This window comes from Ursus americanus, chromosome 4, assembly GCF_024610735.1.
Source record: "Ursus americanus isolate L20-20 chromosome 4, mUrsAme1.1.p, whole genome shotgun sequence".
NCBI lineage: Eukaryota > Metazoa > Chordata > Mammalia > Carnivora > Ursidae > Ursus > Ursus americanus.
The window spans coordinates 72,407,426-72,427,413 of record NC_142130.1 but is presented as its reverse complement, the minus strand read 5'-3'; the positions used below and the strand labels follow the sequence as shown (position 1 = coordinate 72,427,413).

At 37.7% G+C, this 19,988-nt stretch overlaps 1 protein-coding gene across 1 annotated transcript in view; it reads left to right on the top strand.

Annotated features, from left to right (window-relative positions):
- SAMSN1 (SAM domain, SH3 domain and nuclear localization signals 1) overlaps positions 1-19,988 on the top strand; it is a 296,775-nt gene that overhangs the window by 193,969 nt on the left and 82,818 nt on the right. The window contains exon 7 of the mRNA XM_045785444.2: positions 2,598-2,677. Within this exon, the coding sequence (XP_045641400.2) occupies positions 2,598-2,677 (80 nt within the window). The remainder of the gene's footprint in view (positions 1-2,597; positions 2,678-19,988) is intronic.

Genomic DNA, 19,988 nt, shown 5'->3' with positions numbered 1-19,988 from the left:
GGGAGGCCTTAAATATCTGGTGGCTTGAATCATTAGAGACTTTTTCACTTATATATTTGGCACCTGTTCTGGGGTAACTTGCAGGCTGTGCTCAGTGGAGACTTTCAACTGGAGACCAATATGTGGCCTCTCCAAGGGACTTAAGCTCCCCCCGCGCAGGCCAAGGGCTGGGTTGTCAGAGGGAGAGACATGAGAAGGAGCTTCACACATTATGGGAGAAAGTGTCTGGAGAGTAAGCATCCCAAATGAACAAGGCAGAAGCTGTAAGTCTTCTTCTGACCTAGTTTTGGGGGGTCACAAAGCATCATTTCCACTGCATTGTCCTGTGACAAGTGAGTTACTAAGATCAGCTCAGTTCAATAAGGAGAATTGAACTCTATTTCTTGATGGAGGCATGCCAAGTTCACATTGCAGAATATGTGGTGTGAGAGATATTTCTGTGGCCATCTATGGAAAGTACAACTGCATATTGCCTAATTCAGCTATTGCAACTTTGTTGCTACTTAGGACCAAATTGCTTCTGTTTTTATAAATATTCTCTTGTAAGGCAATATTTGGGAGATTGCAAATAAATAAAAATGTATAAGACCACAAAACAAACAGCTAATCTTCATAAAATACCATTTTTCTGATGCCTCTTCCTACTCCAAGACCCTCGAAGGTCCCCCATTTTCTACAGTAGAGGCCACATGCTGGTAGCTCTGTAACTGAATTTATTCTGAGAAAAAGCTTCTTTGGACCACACAATATTTTAAAAATCAGGAAATTTTACATCAATATCCATATATTTATATTCTCTTGAAAAACAAGAGGGAAACCGGCAATCCTGGGCTCAAAGTCTAAGGTGATTTCGGCTGGGAAAGCTGAGAGCAATGGCCGCCCTTCATCAGTGGTGACCCTTCAGCTCACCATAGATCTTCCATTATCTCCCTGACAAAATTCACCTCATTTAGTTAAGGTACTTATTTGACTCCTGCTGATACATTTATATTTCAACATCGGTCTAGTAGGTTATGTCCAAATTCCTCCACCTGGAGCTCACAGCTCCTTAAAATTTCACTTTATCTACCCTTCCAGCCCTACCTCCTTCTATGCTATATTGAGAATTGCCTGTCACGTGACCAATTTCAGTCCCTACACTGAATTAAATGTGTTCCACTTATTCTATACCGTAGGCTGCTATATTTGTAATTTTTCCTTTTCTCCTGCCTTTCCAAACTACATCCACTCTTCAAGCTTCCATTGGGGTCCCTTCCAGGAGTAGCCTGAGTCATAGTGATCTCTCCCCATAGCAGCATCTGAATCACTCATTTTACTACTTCGCGTCGCTGTTTGAGTGACATAAGTGCCTTGTGCATGTGCCTCAGCTGCTTCTGGATTCTAGAGTACAGGTGAGCACTTTACTGCTCTTTTCCTCTACCCGGAAAGATAACCACAGAGGGAGTTCTCCAAAATTCATGTTAAAGGAATCAGAAAAGGGAAGAGATGAAAAGGAATGAAGGAACAGAGGAGAGAATTTTCTTTTTCTAAATACAAAAACTTAAAAAAAAAAAAAGAAGAAGAAGAAGAAGAAGAAGGTTGCCCAGACTGCTTCTTGCATCCTGACCCTATAATGGAAGATCTGGTTTCCAAGAGTCAGATCACGAAACAAGCTTATAATAAAATTGAAGTGTTTTCTGGAAACTTGTATTGGGTATTCTGATTTTAAATATTGTTAACAATATACATAACTCTGAGACTGAATTTAAACTGTCTTTTCACTATTGCTAAGAGGGCGATTTGGAGGAGAACCTGCCCCTGTTTTTCACTGTGCGTGGAGGGGAGGCCTCACCCGCCCCTTTCTCCCCCAGAGAATCTGAGAATGAGGAATAGCAAGAAATTCAAGCATGAAGGTGAAGGGAAAGGTCACTGGCTTGGCGGCCAGGTGATTTCTGTGGTCACAGTATCCTCGTCTGTAAACTAAGGGGCTTGGGTTAAGGGAACCCTAAAGTTCTGTCCTCTTTTAGCACAGGTACCTTTCACATTTAAATAAATGGAGCCCATTTTCCAGTCCCTGGAAGGGAAAGGCTATTACTTTTTGAAAGGTTTCATGTAGCTGCAAGCAAACGGATGCCACATTGCAAGCCTTTTACTGAAGCATGCATAGAACGATTTCAACATAAATAATCCATGTTGAGAAAACGTCTATAAGCTAATGAAGCTCCAAACGCCAGGGGTGGAAAGCTTAGTTTAACAGAATCAGGCGAGGTGATAACTTCATGGAATCATAGCATTTTGGAGTTAGACATGGCTTTAGGAGCCAGTATGCTACTCTTTTATTACTGAGAGGGAAACTGAGTGCCAGAGAGGTTCCATGGCTTGCTCAGGTACTCAGCAGGCCAATGGCCTTCTTCATTTTTACGTTGTTAAATTTGTACTTTATTTTGATCTGTTTCTTATGAGAATAACTTATCTTTCAGAAAATAAAGATTTATGATTCAGGCAATATAGTACCTTAATAGACTAATGAAAAATATAATGAGTATTAAATTGCACTTAAACTTCTCAAATCCTGTAATTTCTGATAATCTACATATAACATTTATCTCTTTTCATAGATCTAAATGAAGATGATTTTCTTTTGAGTAATAACATACATACTTTTCAAGGAAAAAAACCACAAGGCATTTCCTGTCAGGTAATGTGAATAATCAACACTTGGCGTGTGTTTTGTGAAAATCATCTTGTTATTGAGCTCTGTAATATTCTGGATACAGCGTACAATACTTAGCCTTGTAGCTATCTTGTATTTAGATATTGTAGGTTGTTTTGTAATTGATATGCTTATATCTCTGTGAATTGGAATATAAATGAAAAATCAAATGATGACTTGAGTTAATAAACCATTTTGATTATGCAAAACATTATGCTCTACAGCCTTTTGATAAGTAACTCTGAGCCTGTTAAATTAATGTACTGGGATTTTCTCTGACAAGACCTATGTTAAGTGCTTAGAACTATCTGGCAACCTTCAGTGAGGGGCACGTCCCTCGTGTTTTTACATTTGGTATAAAAACATATACTATTATTCCTGACATATCCTTTATAAATTGCATTAATTAGCTCAGGAGTTTAGGCAATTAAGAAAGTCTGAACCTTGGGCCTCCCTCATAATAATAACATAACATTAATTAACAGCCAAATAGTTGCTATTCCCCTTGTAATGAAAAATAGTATATGAGCCAGTCGGGCCAACTCAAGCATCATACTGATTTTTGATATTTTTCTGACAGCCAATCGTGTTCTCTTTCATCATTCTGATAGTTTTATTAGGAAATTTAGAACTGGCCTTCCTTGGTGCAATAGACTGATAATTCGAAGACAAGATACAGCCTCTGAATCGTGAGGGGCTGATTTGGTGAGGAAAGGAAGCTCGCACTCTTAAATCCAGCCTGATTTCTGAGGCTGTCGGAGGCCTTCCGATGGATTAGACAACGGACCTTAACTTGTGATCAGCCCGTTTCTCCTGGCTGTTCCTCCACCGCCAGAGTAGTGAGCTCCTGCGGGGGCTGCACCACATGGCCTGAGGGCCTCCAGCCAGCGAAGTCTCCTGCAGAGCATGGTGGAGAGCTCTGCAAACAGAGCTCTGAATCTTAGTTTGGCTCTTAGTACCTCTGTGATTTGGGGCAATTTATGTAATCTCTCTCTGCCTCAGTTTTCCTGATCTGTAAAATCGGTCTATAAGGAAACTATCTCATGGCTGTCAGGAGGACTGAGTGAGATACTTAGTTAAAGCACTTAGCTTCATGGCTGGCGTTTAGAAGATGCTTTACAAAATTCAATTGTTGTCCCCGAGGTTCCTCTCTTCTCTTCTCCCTCCCTTTCCTCCTCCTTCTTACTCTTTGCAAGGGCTTCATGACACTTACAAGCACAGCTGGCAGATTATTTCTGAAATATGCAGTCCCACTCTCCTAAATTTAGATGAGGCCTCAGATATAGTATCTAAGTGAAACATTGTCTGATAGCCAGGAAATAAATGAAGGCTGATTTACAGTAAGAGCTCCCCAGACATGTGTGGTGCCAAGAGAAGTCCTTCTTTAGGTTTTTAGTAGAAAAATAGAACCATCTTTGAGAATGAAGAAAATGATATAAAAACTTCTTAGAAGAAAAGCATTAAAGGTATATCTTTACTACACCAATCTTGCGTTTTCACTGGCTAAGAAATGATCCTTCTAGAATAGTAACCATTCACTTGTACTGTGTAGTTTATCACTAAAGATCAGTTGAGGGAATTCATAAGCAGTGACAGACAAGCAGGAGATATCTAATCTAGAAATCTTCATTTGGAGTGGAGGTTGGTCTTATCTATCTTTAATATCTCTCTTCTTATTCATGGTGGACATTCACTTGAATTTAACTAATTAAGAAACACTTTTTCTGGAGCGCCTGGGTGGCTCAGTCAGTTAAGCATCTGCTTTCAGCTCAGGTCATGATCTCAGGGTCCTGGGATCGAGCCCCACATCGGGCTCTCCTTTCAGTGGCAAGTCTGCTTCTCCCTCTGACTCTGTGCTCTCTCTCGCTCTTGCTCTTAAATAAATAAATAAAATCTTTAAAAATGAAAAAAAAAAAAGAAGAAATACTTTTTCTGTATGACAGGATACTTTAATGTAATGAAGTCTTATTAAGTATTAAGAAGTGTTAGGCAAAGGGCGCCTGGGTGGCACAGCGGTTAAGCGTCTGCCTTCAGCTCAGGGCGTGATCCCGGCGTTATGGGATCGAGCCCCACATCAGGCTCCTCCGCTATGAGCCTGCTTCTTCCTCTCCCACTCCCCCTGCTTGTGTTCTCTCTCTCGCTGGCTGTCTCTATCTCTGTCAAATAAATAAAAATAAAAAAATCTTTAAAAAAAAAAGTGTTAGGCAAATTATTAACCTATAAGCTCCTTGTGACTGAGGAAAAGTAAAAGCAGTTTACCCTTTGAAAGATGGGGCAGAGAGGGCACCATTCTCTGGTGTGAAGGGGCAGACTGGCTTATCAGTGGGCTCCTTAAGAATGGACTTGGGCATAGACTGCGGCCTCTCACTGAGTGAGCAAATGACTTACCAGAGCAATGTTTCCCCCGTGCGGCCTGGGGACTGTCTGTATCAGAATGAAGGGACTTGAGGGGCACCTGGGTGGCCCAGTCAGTTAAGCGCCCGACTCTTGATTTTGGCTCAGGTCATGATCTCAGGGTCGTGAGATCGAGCCCTGCGTAGGACTCCTTGCGGTGGGGGGGAGGGGTGTCTGCTAAGGAGTCTCTCCCTCCCTTTCCCTGTGCCCTCTACCTTGCTCATGCATGCTCGCTCTTTTAAGCTCTAAAAAAAAAAGAAAAAAGAAAAGAGAATGAGGAGACTTGTTAAAAATGCTGAGCCTCACCCCTGTACAACTGAATTAGCATGTCTGGGGCCAGGAATAGGTATTTTTATGAGTGAACCGATGATGCTGAGTACATGAACCATGAGACTTTATGGCATCCAGACAGTTGATTGATGGGCACTTGTCTCCAGACATGATGCCCATGCAATTTCACTTTACAAGCCTAAACTTGGCTCATGTCTGGTCTGGGAAGACAGCAGTCTCATGGAAAAACCGAAGTTGGTTTTTGTTTCCTATTGTGAGAATGATATATATTCATTGTAGAACTTTTTAAAATCATGTAAAAGTAGAAAGGATTAAAATAATGAATAATATCTTAACAGGGTACATATTTTCATATGGTTGGCCATTTTACTGAATATCATTAAGACGGGGTAGAGTTCATGGGATGTAAAATATATTCATAGTTCTAATTATCACAGGACTATGCCTGCAAAATATATCTGGACAATAAAAACATTCATAATACAAAATTTAAACATTAATACAAAATTTAAACATTCCCAATCAGGAACCCCTCAACTAGACATGTTTCCTTCGTGTTCTCAAAATAAGGGGAAAGATCTCAGGCAGTGAAGAAAGTGCAAGGAACCAAGGGGCAGGAGGCAGGGGCGGGAAGTGTTTATGGAATCCCCTCTCCAATACCAACTTAGTTCCATGAATATTTCTGACTACTTGGCCTGGGATAAACTTGCTGGAGAACCCACATTGCAGGACAAGTGCTGATGGGGAGAGTTTGAAGCAAAGCTGTCTGCCCAGTACTGTAATCATTACACTGACCATAAAGAACATCTTGGAGGTAACTTGACTCCCAGCATTTATTTTTGTATCCTTGTTCTTATTTGTTCTTTTCTGGCACCATTCAGTTGATGGCGCAGACCTTTTGTAGCATATTGAAAAGGGTATAAAATATGCAGTAATACAGACTTTGGGCTAATATATTTTCAAAAATGTTTCATGCCCCATTTCTCACGTAAATTCTTAGGTTGCTTTCAGCCTTCAGAGCGTCATTCATATTCATGATAGAAAAGAAGGATAACATTTATTACTTTCAGTGCTGGTGATATTAAGCACTGTCAAGCACCCCCACCCAGGACTGCACCAAAACATTTTCTCCCTAAGCTCCTTCAGTGGAAAAAGCGTTGCTGTGTGAATTAATTTTTAAAAATATGCATGTGTGTATGTAAGTGCGGGGTAGGTTTTCTTCTAAGGGTTAGATCACTTCACACCCATTTCAACCAATTTCTCTTTTAATGTCCTTTTCTATGGAGACTGCAAAGCAGGTATTTGAGTTCTCAGCTTCCCCTGTGGTTAGGGTGGTCATGGCATCCAGTTCTGACCAGTGAGAAATGCCTGGGGAGGGTTTTGTTTTCAGGGAAAAAACAAAAAAAAGAATAAATCCTCCTGAGGAGGTTCTGTCCTTTGCCCTCTCCCTGCTAGAAGCTGGGACATGGTATCTACTGAGTTAGCAGCTGTCCTTCCACCACAGGGCAAAAGGCACATTAAAAATGGTGGAGCAGGGGGGCGCCTGGGTGGCCCAGTCGGTTAAGCATCTGCTTTCCGCACAGGTCATGATCCCGGGGTCATGGGATCGAGCCCTCCATCGGGCTCTCTGCACGGTGGGGAGCCTGCTTCTCCCTCTCCCTCTGCCTGCCGCTCCCCCTGCTTGTGCTCACTCTCTCTCTCCCCAACAAATAAATAAATAAATAAAATCTTAAAAAAAAAAAAAAAAGCATGGTGAGGCAGGCAAGGTACAGAGCCTGATTCCTCTGGGACACTCATGAGTTACTGCACCAGCACTGGACTGCCTATATTTGGACTCCTTGTTGTGAGGAATCATAAGCCCTGTACTTGCTTAAGCCACTATGGTTGGGTTTTCTGTTTTTCAAAGCTGAACGTATTCCTCATGGATACACTTTATTTGTGTAACTGCCACTTTTGCTAATTGCTCTAAGATATTAGACCAAATGTTGCCCACAGAGTTAGAGGGTGTCTTGACTCAGCATCACAGACCCTGACTGTGCAATCTAGACCAGCCTCCTCCAGGGTAATCAGCATCTAGAGTTGAGAGTTGGTCCTTTAGTCCTTAAGAGAAAATTGGGTTAATAACAAAAAAAACCCTCTTGGCTACATACAGCCCGTTGGCAACGTAGAGCCTTAAAACTGTTATCCAGTACAGCACACCACTGTTGGGGAAAAAATGTGCAGGTTGGATCAAAGTGGGACTGCTTTTTGGTGAGCTTAACTGAGGTGGCTTGACACCAGGTGACTGGGAAAATAAGGTTATGCTGTGATCTGTTAATGAGCGGGCGAGGCAGGTCCCTCATTAGGTTTCATCAGACACATTTGGGGTGATTCTAATCAAAGGTGTGAACAAACTGTAAGGCAGGAAAAAAACAGGCCAACATGACAGATTGTTTAAATAGTACTTGCAAGTGTCAACCAAAAAATAGTGTTTTTATGTATGATGTAATATAAAAATGAACAAATTATGTTGTGCATCATTCTTATTTTCAAATACTTTCTTATACACTATATAACTCTGCTACTGCATTAGTTATCTGTTTTTGAACTCCTTCTCCGTACTCTAGGCAGGGTTTCTGCTTCCTGCTGGAGGCCGCTTGGAGGAATCAGTACCTCATCTTGTTGGCCTTTCCATATGGCTGCTGGAGTGTATCATAGTGTGGCGTTTTGGTTCCCTCAGAATGGGTGATCCAAGGCACAGAGTAAGAAGGAAACCTTGATGCCTTTTAAGACTTAGTCTCAGAAGTCATATACCACCACTTCTACCTTATTCTATTTGTTGTAGACAAGTTATTAAATCCCAACTCATACTAAGGAGAGGGGCATTATGACCTACCTTTTGAAAAGAACAGTATAAAACAATTTATGAACGTATTTTAAAACCACCAAAGCTACCTAATAATATTACGACATTATAGATGGTGGAGTTTTCCTATATCCCAAGAGCAATGTTATAACTCATTTTGCAGATAGAAAGAACGCAGAGCTCTATTTGTTAGCTAGAAGAAAAATATAACCTTTTTTTTTAATAGAAGATTTTACAGAGTAGCTTTAGTTGGTGTTTAAGGAACATTGAATGTTAGTATGAAATCTGCATCTTGGTCTCTGGTGATATGAAATTAAAATCAGAATAGATTTTCTTATTTTAGTATCCAAAGTCATGCTCACTTTATCTATCTATCTATCTATCTATCTATCTATCTATCTATCTATCTATTTTTCCATCCATCCATCCATCCATCCATCCATCCCCTTTTAAAGTAAGGAAAAGAAGTTCAGCAGTCCCCATTTCAACTTTTAGTTTATACACAGAAAAAGAAATGCCTGGTTCTAACAAATGAATTTTATGAATGAACTATATTCCTTAACCAAGTTCTTATTTTAAATATGTATATGGGTATTATCCCATCTTGATCATTTTAAAAGGTTGAAAGGAATTATTTGGGTATTCCTTAGCATTATTCTCATTTTTAAAAGAATTATACAATTCAAAAAATGGCTTGCAAACACATTCTGGTAACTTATACTGTGCCAAGCACCAAGTACCAGTTGACATCTTTAAAATGTAACACAGACCTGAGAATGTGGGCCTAGTCCTTTACAAATCCATATACCACACGCAATAGCAAAATAAAACCCGGTCACTCAGAACTAGCTTCAGTCACTTCAGCTATTCTGTTGATTTCTACTTCTTGCCTCTTGGTCCTCGGCTAGAATTTGTAGGATTTCTGCTTAACTTTGGACTTTATAGTAACCAAAATTGTTTCACTTTTATTATATGAGTTATAACTTTTGACTATGAACTTGTTTAAATTCTCTGTGTCTGTTTCCTTATGTGTAAAATGGTGATGAGAAAAATTTCTTACCATTATTATAAATATTAAATGAAACAGCATATGTGTATTACCCCCAGAAGACATTCAGTGAGCATTTGTGTCCTCTCCCTAAACTTGCAATCCCATTGTAGGCCTCACCCTCAGAATAAAATTTAAAATTCTCTTCTATTCCATTGTAAACTCCATCCAATGCCCTTTGCTTAATACCAGGTACATGGATTTTTCGAGTAGATGTCAACAGTAAGGAGCTTACATTGTCAAGTACTAAACATAATAAAAAACGTCCTGTGCTATGATTCCAGATATTACCTAACTCCAAATATATATTTGGTTTGAGTTTAAGCTCTATCAGAGTTTTTAAAACGATGCCTATTATGTACCTAAGAGCGAAGGGCAGAAAGGGAACAGGGTATAGACTGCTTCACAAACCATTGTCTTGATCCTGACTCTCTTTCTACCAACTTCTTCTGAGTTTGGGATCATGTGTTGGGACTGGAGTAAGTAAAGGATGGGGAGTGAATCCACTATATGTAATGTATACATACTATACATACATACCTGCACACATATTCATTTTTATATGTATGTATTTGATGAAATGGTACTCAATGTGCCATTGATTAACTTGATGACTACTAAAATTGAGAAAATGGATCCTTTCTCCATTATTTTGGCACCTGTGTGGGTTTTTTTTAATTTTTTTTGTTATTTTTTTTTAAAGAATGTTAACATCAATCTTGTCCTTTTCTTTTTCTAATGCTAAAGAGGGTAACCTTTTAATACTGAACGCCATCTCCCTATCTAAGACATGTAAAACCTACTGCCAATGAATGATAGGAAACTTCTCCCCAAATAATACCATTTAACTGGTTTTTCTGTTTCCCAATAATCTTAGTACAGTGAGCATTATTTTCTATAGTTCTTTATTACATTTGCCACATGGAAATGCTTTTAGAGAACATAAAAACTCATCCTTATTGAGAAGCTTTCTGACTTAAGCATAAAGCAGTACCTCTAAAGAAGAATAAGTTTTTAATGTAAAAATGTTCCGCCAAATTTAGCAATTTCTCCTGAGATAAGGAAAATTTTATAGCATTAAGAAGTGTATCTTTGTGTGCCAACTTTCTCTTACCATATAAAATCCTCAGATCACCTTAACCACCTTACTTTCCTTGTTGGGCCATTGCTAAACAAAGCTCAGGGAAAGGACATGTTTTAGAAGGTATGGGCAAATTCCAGGACACTCATGGACATCAGCACATTTTGTAGTGTTATGGACCTGAATCAACTATAACCCCTCTCCCCAATTATTTTTCCAGACTTGCTTTTGGGAACACTGCTAGCTAAATTATACAGATTTATTTGATTATTATTTCCTAAAATGTAATAAAAACTTGCAGATTCTGTGGCAAATAACTACCTTCTGTAAATCTTGTTTCTTTATGTAGGTATGAATATGATCATTTCAAGGTATCTCTATTCACAGCACTCTCTTCCCAAAGATAATTAACATGTTAACATCTACGTTTCTATAGTAGTTTCTTCTCAACAGTAGTTTTTTGCCTAAGGGATGATAGCTATTCTAGGTAGGAAGAGGTGATGAAAAGGTACTATTTAAATATTACTTCTATTTCCTGAAAAGCTACTGTACTCTGCCCTTGCTGGTCCCATGCTTCTAAGATTTTAACAACTTATTAAATATCAAAGAGCTATAGGAAAAAAAAAAACCAACAACTGGATCTTGATGAATACATAAAGGACTTCCCAGATGAAAATAAAGCTATGCATTTGGGAGAACTAAGAAATAAATTAGAAACAGGAGAACCAGATCAAGAGACCTGGAGCTACCACTATGCTCTTGGGCTACGAAATTCACATTTCTGTGCCTCAGTTTCCTCTTTTTGAAAGTAAGCTATTGGACTAGATGAATACAAAAACTTGTTGAAGTTCTAATAATATGTGATCAATAGTAGCTCATTCTCACTTTTTCCTTGATATTCTTCTGAGGTCCGGGAGTTGGATGTAAAGTAACAAAAGGAGATACTCGTCTAGTTACATGTCCCTTAACTTGTTACAGGAACAGTGAATTCCTGTGATCCAGCTCCTTATTTTATTGAAGCACAGAGAAGCCAAGTGGCTCGCTCCTGTGCACATGGCTAGTCACAAAGCAGAGCATCGCAGTAAAGCAGCCACGTATCTGCAGACCAGGGCTAGTTCTAGCAAACCAGGTCATTTTTTATTTATTTATTGTGTAGATTAAACTATAACTCCTAGATACAAGGGTTGTAATTTTTTCTATGTAATTTCCTACCCCATAGCTCATTGTATGCTAGGACTCTAGGAGGCGCTTAATAAAAATTAATTAATTTGTATGCAGGCACTTAAATTTCCTACTGCGCACATTTTTGGGCCAGCTAGAGGGTGTACCCAAAAAGAGAAATAGTCTTATGAACAGTTCTAGAAACTTCTTCCAAATTTCAGAACAAAGGATATTACACAGGAAGTAATCTTTGAGTTGTGTAATCCAGGCAGCTCCCAGTTGACTTCACAGTGTCTCCGCAGTAAAAGACTGACCCCAACATACGGGTAAATGAGCAAAGAGCAGTCTTGGCTCCGCCCACACAGAAGTGGGGAAAGATGGCCATGGAGTTATAACTTCCTTGTGCCATGGAAAATAGAGCCAATGTGGCACATTATTCCAAGACCAGAACTGTAAACATCAAAAATCTACTTGAGAGGAAGCAGAAGGAGCCAGAAACCTGTATTAGAATTCAAGTAGATGATTTGTATTTATATAGTGAGATAAGACTGTTACATAAAGGGCTTTGTTAGACATGCTAAATTACACTGTTCAAATGCCTCTTAATCCTCTAGGCAAGTGCATTTCCCTTCCCCACATTACCTTATGCAATCTTCTCTCCTGTGAATAACCATCATATTTTATTTGTACTTCTCAGATGACATACATTAACCTTTTCCTCCAGATGTTTGGGTTTTTTTTTTTTAACATTTTATCTATTTACTTATTTATTTATTTGAGAGAGCGAGAGAGCAGGAGTGGGAAAGGGCAAAGGCAAGGGGAGAAGCAGGCTCCCTGCTGAGCAAGGAGCCCCATGCGGCCTCGATGCGACTAGATCCCAGGACCCTGAGATAATGACCTGAGCCAGAGGCAGATGCTTAACTGAGCCACCCAGGCGCCCCCCCCTCCAGATGTATGTTTAACCAACTGTTCGGTTCACATACATTTACTGACCATATTAGAGACCAGGTTTGAGATGTGTAAAAATAACTCTGGAGCCCCAAAAGCTCATCCTTTTAGGGGTGGGAGCAGGCACGGGAGCAGACTACTGTTTGCTTTTTAATCATTCATACTAAGCAATGAGCATCACAGAGCAGGCAAAATATCTTATTCTCCTTTGTATCTCCGACAGATTAGGTGCTTAGTAAATGTGTGTCGAATGAATAAATAAATATTTTATAAGTCTTCTGGGAGAATATATTCTGTTTCATTAATTAATTCACTCAATTGCCTATTCATTCAATGGCCTTTTTAAAAATTCTGCTTAACCTTATTTTAAGTATTGGTCCAGTGTTTGTTTAATTTTAATTTCTATTACTAAAAAAATAATAAAGTTTATAATTATATAAGAATACCTAACATCAACATGGCAATTTTTCCACCAATTGTTTTTTCAATCAATTCATTTGTATAAATGAATTATTTTCAAATTGTCTTTTTAGTTAGTTGTAGTTCCAAGAAAGCATTAAAATAATTCTCTGAAATGAAACTTGTTTGTTTTCATAGGTTGCATTGATTGATTCTAGTTCATGATTCTTTTGGTTTTATTACTGTCCATTGAGTTACTAAATGTTAATTGATCATCATGACCTTACAGATAATCTTTTTAGAGTACGTTTTAAGTCATAAATAAAGAGTAGTCCCTTTTATATAGATGAGAATGGATATACAGCTTTGGGCTTTTAATAATCTCAGCATTTAAAGCCAATTATTTTTGTTTTTACCATGAAAATAACTTTCCCCATTTTTATCCAGTCCCTAGGTATCTTTCTTTTCAAGTGGCTAAAAATTCACAGTAGAAAAACTGGGTACTTATGTTCTGCTTGTCAGAAATGAATTTGATTATAAAAAACTGTATTCTTTTTTTTTTTTTAATTTTATTTCTTTATTTGACTGAGAGAGACAGCCAGCGAGAGAGGGAACACAAGCAGGGGGAGTGGGAGAGGAAGAAGCAGGCTCCCAGCAGAGGAGCTTGACATGGGGCTCGATCCCAGAACGCCAGGATCACGCCCTGAGCTGAAGGCAAATGCTTAATGACTGAGCCACCCAGGCGCCCCTAAAAACCTGTATTCTAAACATATTTTTTAAATTATAGAATTTCTCCTAATTATAGGAGTAATATATGTTCATTGTAGAAAACTTGGAAAATGCAGAGTATTTAAAGAGGGGAAAAAAGCCACTTAGAGTGGTGTTTGTACTTTTTATACAAATTTATATACTGATTTTTCACTTAATAGTGTATTGTAAGCATTATAAAAATCATTTCTAAAGCCTAAAATTGGTAAATCTTTAGTAATTAAGTGGAGTCAGAAACTATCTGAGGTTTCATTTCAGGGAGTTCATTACAGGCTTTCTTTAAAGTAAACCAAGATATTAATTTTAAAAGATCTTTATTTCCCCTGTTAAAGAAATTATGTGAAATTGATATCAAGTGATCAGGCTTTTTCTATTTGAATACTTGTTAAAGAGGTCATGAGAGAGGAACAGTTTTCTACATCAGAAGAACAAAAAAGGAACAAAGGGAAATTACTTCATGCAAAGTCTATCATGTTACTTTCCAACTTTCTTTTCATTAGTGGGATAAACAGTACACAATTCAGACAGTTAGGTGATCTGGATTTAGTTAGTTTCCATAAGCCTAAGTTTCTCCTGCGTGAAAAGAAGGGATACTATTGGAAAAAATTTTAATTCCCTTGTAGTGAAATATATGTGGGAAAGAAGATATGTGTGTGTGTTTATGAGGTTTTTAATATATATATGTTCATGTATTTACATCTGTATATGAATAAATAACATATAAATAAGAAAAATAAAAGATATCTATATATTCATATATATCTATATATTCGTATATATCCATATATATATTCATATATATCTATATATCTTCATATATATATGAAAGAGAAGGTATATATATACTTCATACAATATATATTATATGTATATGAAAGCGAATAGGCCTATAAACCTGAGAGTGTCTACCTGATACTTATCCTCTATTGGAGAAGCATATTTAATGAATAAATCAAAACCCTGGATTTGGTTGGGCTTAATTTGGCTGTCAATCCTAGACAACTAGTAATTATGCTGGCTTCTAAAAATCTTGTGAGAAAGGACATTGGATTAAAAGTCAGAATACTTGATTCTCATCCTTGCTCTATTATTAATGAATTATCTTTCTCTGGATAAGCCACTTAGCTTCTCTGGTTTTTCTCATTTTTTAAATAGGCTGGTAGACTAGATGTCCAATAAGTTCCATCCCAGCTCATAAAATATGGTTGTAGGACTACTCCAGTTCAATAATTCATTGATGCTATTTTCTAAAAATTATTCTATCATCTTAATAGTCAAGCAAAGTGCCAGCGAGGTATATTTAATCTAACACTTCTAACAAAATTTTTACATTATTTAAGGAATGTGAGCAAAATGAACTAAAGGATATGCACATTTATAAATGAAAGATATAGTATATACATAGTAAAATATACATAGGGAAAATAATTTATATTCACATATAATTGCCATTTTATGGGAGAAAAATTGTAAGTAAACTAAATACAATAATTTTCTTATCTCCTTCTCTCAGTCTCAATCCCTAATTCTATTTTTTACATCATTACATTTTAAAGAAATAGACTTTATCAAATCAAGTCCCCATCCATTTATTCATTCATTCATTTTGTATCATTACTTCAAATAATTCGTATGGAGTACCAACTATCAACAATGTTATAGGTACTAAGGGTACTGCATGGTACATATATCGAAGGTTAATGGTTTCTGTCTTTGTTCAGTTTAGAGTCTATGGGGAAAGAAGACATTTAACACAAAAATATAAATCTGAGATTGTGGTGAAAGCCAAGAAGGTAAAAGAATGGGGACCTAATTTGGACTTGGGAGTCAGGAAAGATCTCTGAAAAAATGACATTTAGGATGAAGCTCCAGGGGTCAGTAGGAATTAACCAGTCCAAGAGAATGAGAATAAGCATTCTAGGCAGAGAGCAGCATACATAAAAACACTGAGAAAAAAAGTGCTCTGGAGATTGGGAATCTAAAAGTCTTCACCTTGTGAATATGAAGGGAATCTGGAGGCATAGGTCTTATAGACCCAGTCTCATGTTTGGGATTTTATTTAAAGAACACGGAAATTTTGCAGTAATTTAAGCAAGATAGTAATATCATCAGATTTACATCTTTCAAAGAGAACTCTTAACAGTTAGAGACTTGGCAGTCGTTTCCATGAGAGAAGATTAAACTAGGGTGGTAACAATGGAAGTAGTGAACAAGAAACAGATTCAAGATAGATTTCGGGGGATAGACCAAACTCAGTAATGGAATAGACCAAATTTAGTAATGGAATAAATATAAGTAGACAAAGGAGAGGTAAGTGGCAAAGGTGATAATCTGATTTATGGAATGTCCATGAGGGTGGATGAAGATGGCATTCACTGGGTGGAAGAAGACCAGATGAGAATCACGTTTGGGGGTGTAGAGGTCAGTCTTGATAGTGCTTATGAGTCATTTTAGGTAGACAGTTGCATATATAAGTCTGAAGCTCTGATGAAAACCCTGGATAAATTGGGAATCATCAGCATGTAAGTGGCATTAAAAGGTGTGTGTGTGTGTGTGTGTGTGTGTGTGTGTGTGTGTGTGTGTGTGTGAAAAGCATGCTGGTAATATTAGATGAGGGCCCAGAGCTAGCTGTAAAGGAATTTAAGCATTTGGTTTTGAGAGAAAAGGAGTCATCAGCATATAGGAGTTAGAGAAAGAAGGGCTAGAAAAGGTGAAAGGAAAACAAGAAAACATGGTGTCACAGAAGCCAAGAAAAGAAATGGTTTCCTGCAGGTCATAATGGTCAGTATTGCTTTGTATCAAGCAGTAATGGAGTTTGAAAATGATTTATTGGAAAACAAAAATAATCTAAATGGAATAGTAGAGGCAAAAGCTGATTGACAAGTACATGAGGGGAGTTGAAAGGATGAGAAATTAGAGGAATTAAAGGAAGCATATACAGCTAACTTTTCTGAGAAGAATGCCCAGGAAAGGGAACAGAAAGAGTGATAAATAAAATATGGTGAATTAAAGATGGATAAGATCAGAGCATATTTGAATGCTTTTGGGAAAAGTCCTTTAAAAAGTAAGGTGATCAAAATTCCATAAAGGGGGAAGAAGAATAAAAATGGAAACCAGGGGCGCCTGGGTTGCACAGCGGTTAAGCGTCTGCCTTCAGCTCAGGGCGTGATCCAGGCGTTATAGGATCGAGCCCCACATCAGGCTCCTCCACTATGAGCCTGCTTCTTCCTCTCCCACTCCCCCTGCTTGTGTTCCCTCTCTCGCTGGCTGTCTCTCTCTGTCGAATAAATAAATAAAATCTTTAAAAAAAAAAAATGGAAACCAAATGTGACACTCCCCTGATTAGAACAAATACATGTTCCTCAGCTTGTTCTACAAAAGCAGCCTTTAGGGCCCCTCGTCTGGTTTCTGGCTGATCTTACAGCGCTCTTCCCTCTGTTCTCTTCTTTGGGCATGCTAAGGATTCTTCCAGGACCTTCAGCTTTAGAACCTTCGCACAAGCCCTACCCTCACAGGAGTTCTTTTTCCCTTGCTATTCGCTGAGCTGACCCTTCTCTGTCATTCAAATCTTAGTCCCAGAAATGTCCTCCCTGACCATCCACTGAATTCAAAACCATCTCCAAATCTTCACGTCTGGTTCCTTCTTGTAATTCAGGCCTTATTTTCCCTATCCTTAGTGAAATCACTCCCTCCCCATTACCCAATATAAATTAGTTACCCTCTGCCATCCACACTCAGTCATGCTTTTAATTGTTAGCGTAGCAGATGTCACGTGTTCTTGTTTATGTGTGTGTTTATATGTTTATGGTATGTCACTTCCCTCTAGCATGTAGACTGTATGAAAGCAGGGGTTTCACTTTACTTGTTCAATGCCATATCCTCAGAATGTGTGATCATGCTTGGCATACAGTAGGGTGCTCAATAAAAGTTTGTTGATTGGTTGAATGGTGAGTTCAGTTTATGAGACAGTCTTCTTAGAAAACATCTAGAAATTTAAAGGCACATTATTACAAGTTTTAATCAAATTCAGGACAAATATACAGGTAACAGATTAGAGGACTGTAGTGAGTAACATTGTAATTTTGAAAATATTCTAAAGGATTTCTTTTTAATAGATAATCTTAATGATTCTAGTATCTCGTATGATAATATTTATTCTAACTTTCATCCCTCAGGTGTGTACTACCCAATAGCAAGAGAAGGCTTTTTGAAAGTATTTTGCTATTAGAAAGTAGTCAGTCTAGGGTGCCTGGGTGGCTCAGTCAGTTAAGTGTCTGCCTTCGGCTCAGGTCATGATCCCAGGGTCCCGGGATCAAGCCCGCCATTAGGCTCCATGCTCAGTGGGGAGCCTGCTTCTCCCTCTCCCTCTGCCCCTCCTCCCCACTTGTGTTCTCCCTCTCTCTCTCCATTATATAAATGAAATCTTTTAAAGAAAATAGTCTAGTGTAAAAAATTTACTATGGATAATGCATTTGGTGGATAAAACGTGTATGAACTCAAGAGTTCATTTACATTCAGCAAACATTTATCAAGCCGTGTACTATCCTAGACATACGGGATTCAAAAATGAATAAAATGCAATAGATTGATCTCTATTAACTCAAATATCCGTGAGTGATTAAAGATACAAAAGTTAACGAGACTGTGCTTTGAAAAGACTATAATACAGTTTGAACAAAATAATGAGAGGTCAGTTTGTTTTAACTCCTCTGGGCCATGAGCTCTCACTAATATGAATTTAGACACCATACAAATGCTTTCACTCCTCCTAGGGGCAAATCATTAATATGAAAAATCAGTTACCCTGGTATATAACACCTTTCCCCACATCAAGTGAAAGTCATTTTCACAAAGAAGGGGGAGGGAGAAGGCTATTTTTGATGCCAGTGTTTCAGTGGAGCAATTAAGCATTGGCTGTAATAGGAGGAGGTTGCCATATGAAAAGAAGTACAACAAAGAAAATTATCGTGCTCAGTGGTTGTGCAATGTCAGCTTATTATTTCTGGAAGGGCCTCAAGATTAGAAAATGACTCGTCTTGAGTTACAGGGTCTGTAAAGCCAAGTAACTCAGAAAATACTGAAAAGGAATACAGGAGAAAATAATACAAAAATAAATAGCAATAGAAATTGTGTTGAGCTGAGCATGACCTTTGGAAAGAGAGGGAAGATTTTTGCATATCTAAGAAAATCTCATCACAGGCCTCCCTGAAAGATTAAAATGATTTCAATATTTTCCCATTTATTTAATGCAAACAGGTATGGCTTCCTCTGACAAAACGTCACATTTCCTACTTAGGTGCTGTTATGCAGAGACAGAACATCAAGTTTATATTGGTTGCTCAAAGTCATTCTTAAAGACCAAGAATAAGTGCTGAAAATAATGATTGGAAATGTTTGTGTGCCAGAGATCCTTTTCTTGCAAATATTTCTTTGGGCTTAGTTTCTCTCAAAGGATTGGAAAGCACTATTATCAACATATCTTATTCAAACATTAATGAGGAAACAGGTCATTCACCTTTTGAAAACTGCAGTATCTATTTAGATGTCATTTATCAGCTGTTCAATGGAAAGAATGAGGCAAAAGCAGAGAAATATTTCTGCGTCCAGAGATTTCTGGATGAAAAAGAAGTATTCCTCTATGTATTACTTCATATCTAGCTAACAGCACAGAATACAACTATTTTACCAATTAGTATTAAATTTAGCATGTAAAATATTAATTTCCAAAATATTTTGAAATTGTTAAGAGAAAGCTATCCTAAACATAAGTAAAAGCAGTGTATAAATACAGATTTGCTAACATTAAACTAGTGGGAAGCATTTCTGTATCTTTCAAAGAAATTTCAAGTCATTAAGCAGTATTAATTCTTCTATCCAAATTTTTTGCTATAATAAACCAGTGATACTTATATACTAACTAAAGCATAATACAGAATGCTGTGGCTGTTTTGTTTTTTTGCTCAGTGTCTATCTTCTAAAATTCAAAAGGCTATATATATAAAGAAAAGTAGATTATTTGAAAACATTTCATACTTGAAATAAAATACTGTTTAATCAGAAATTTCCACAAGGAAAAGTGAAGAAAATATGAATTTTGCCTTTTTGTGTGTACATGCCGTCAGTCTGTACCAACACAAGAAGCAACTTTAAACCTCTTGTTCCTTCTTTGTTATCCTGCAAAGACCTTGTTCCTTTTCACTATTTCACACTGAGCACGAGCGACTCATTCATAGATGGCTCCAGATTCAATCCATTCTACTGCATGTTGAAGTTAAAAAAAAAAAAAAAAAAGGTAAAAAACACCCTGCTTTAGTATGACTGGCCAGTTGTAATATATTTTACAAGTTTGCGACCAAAAAAT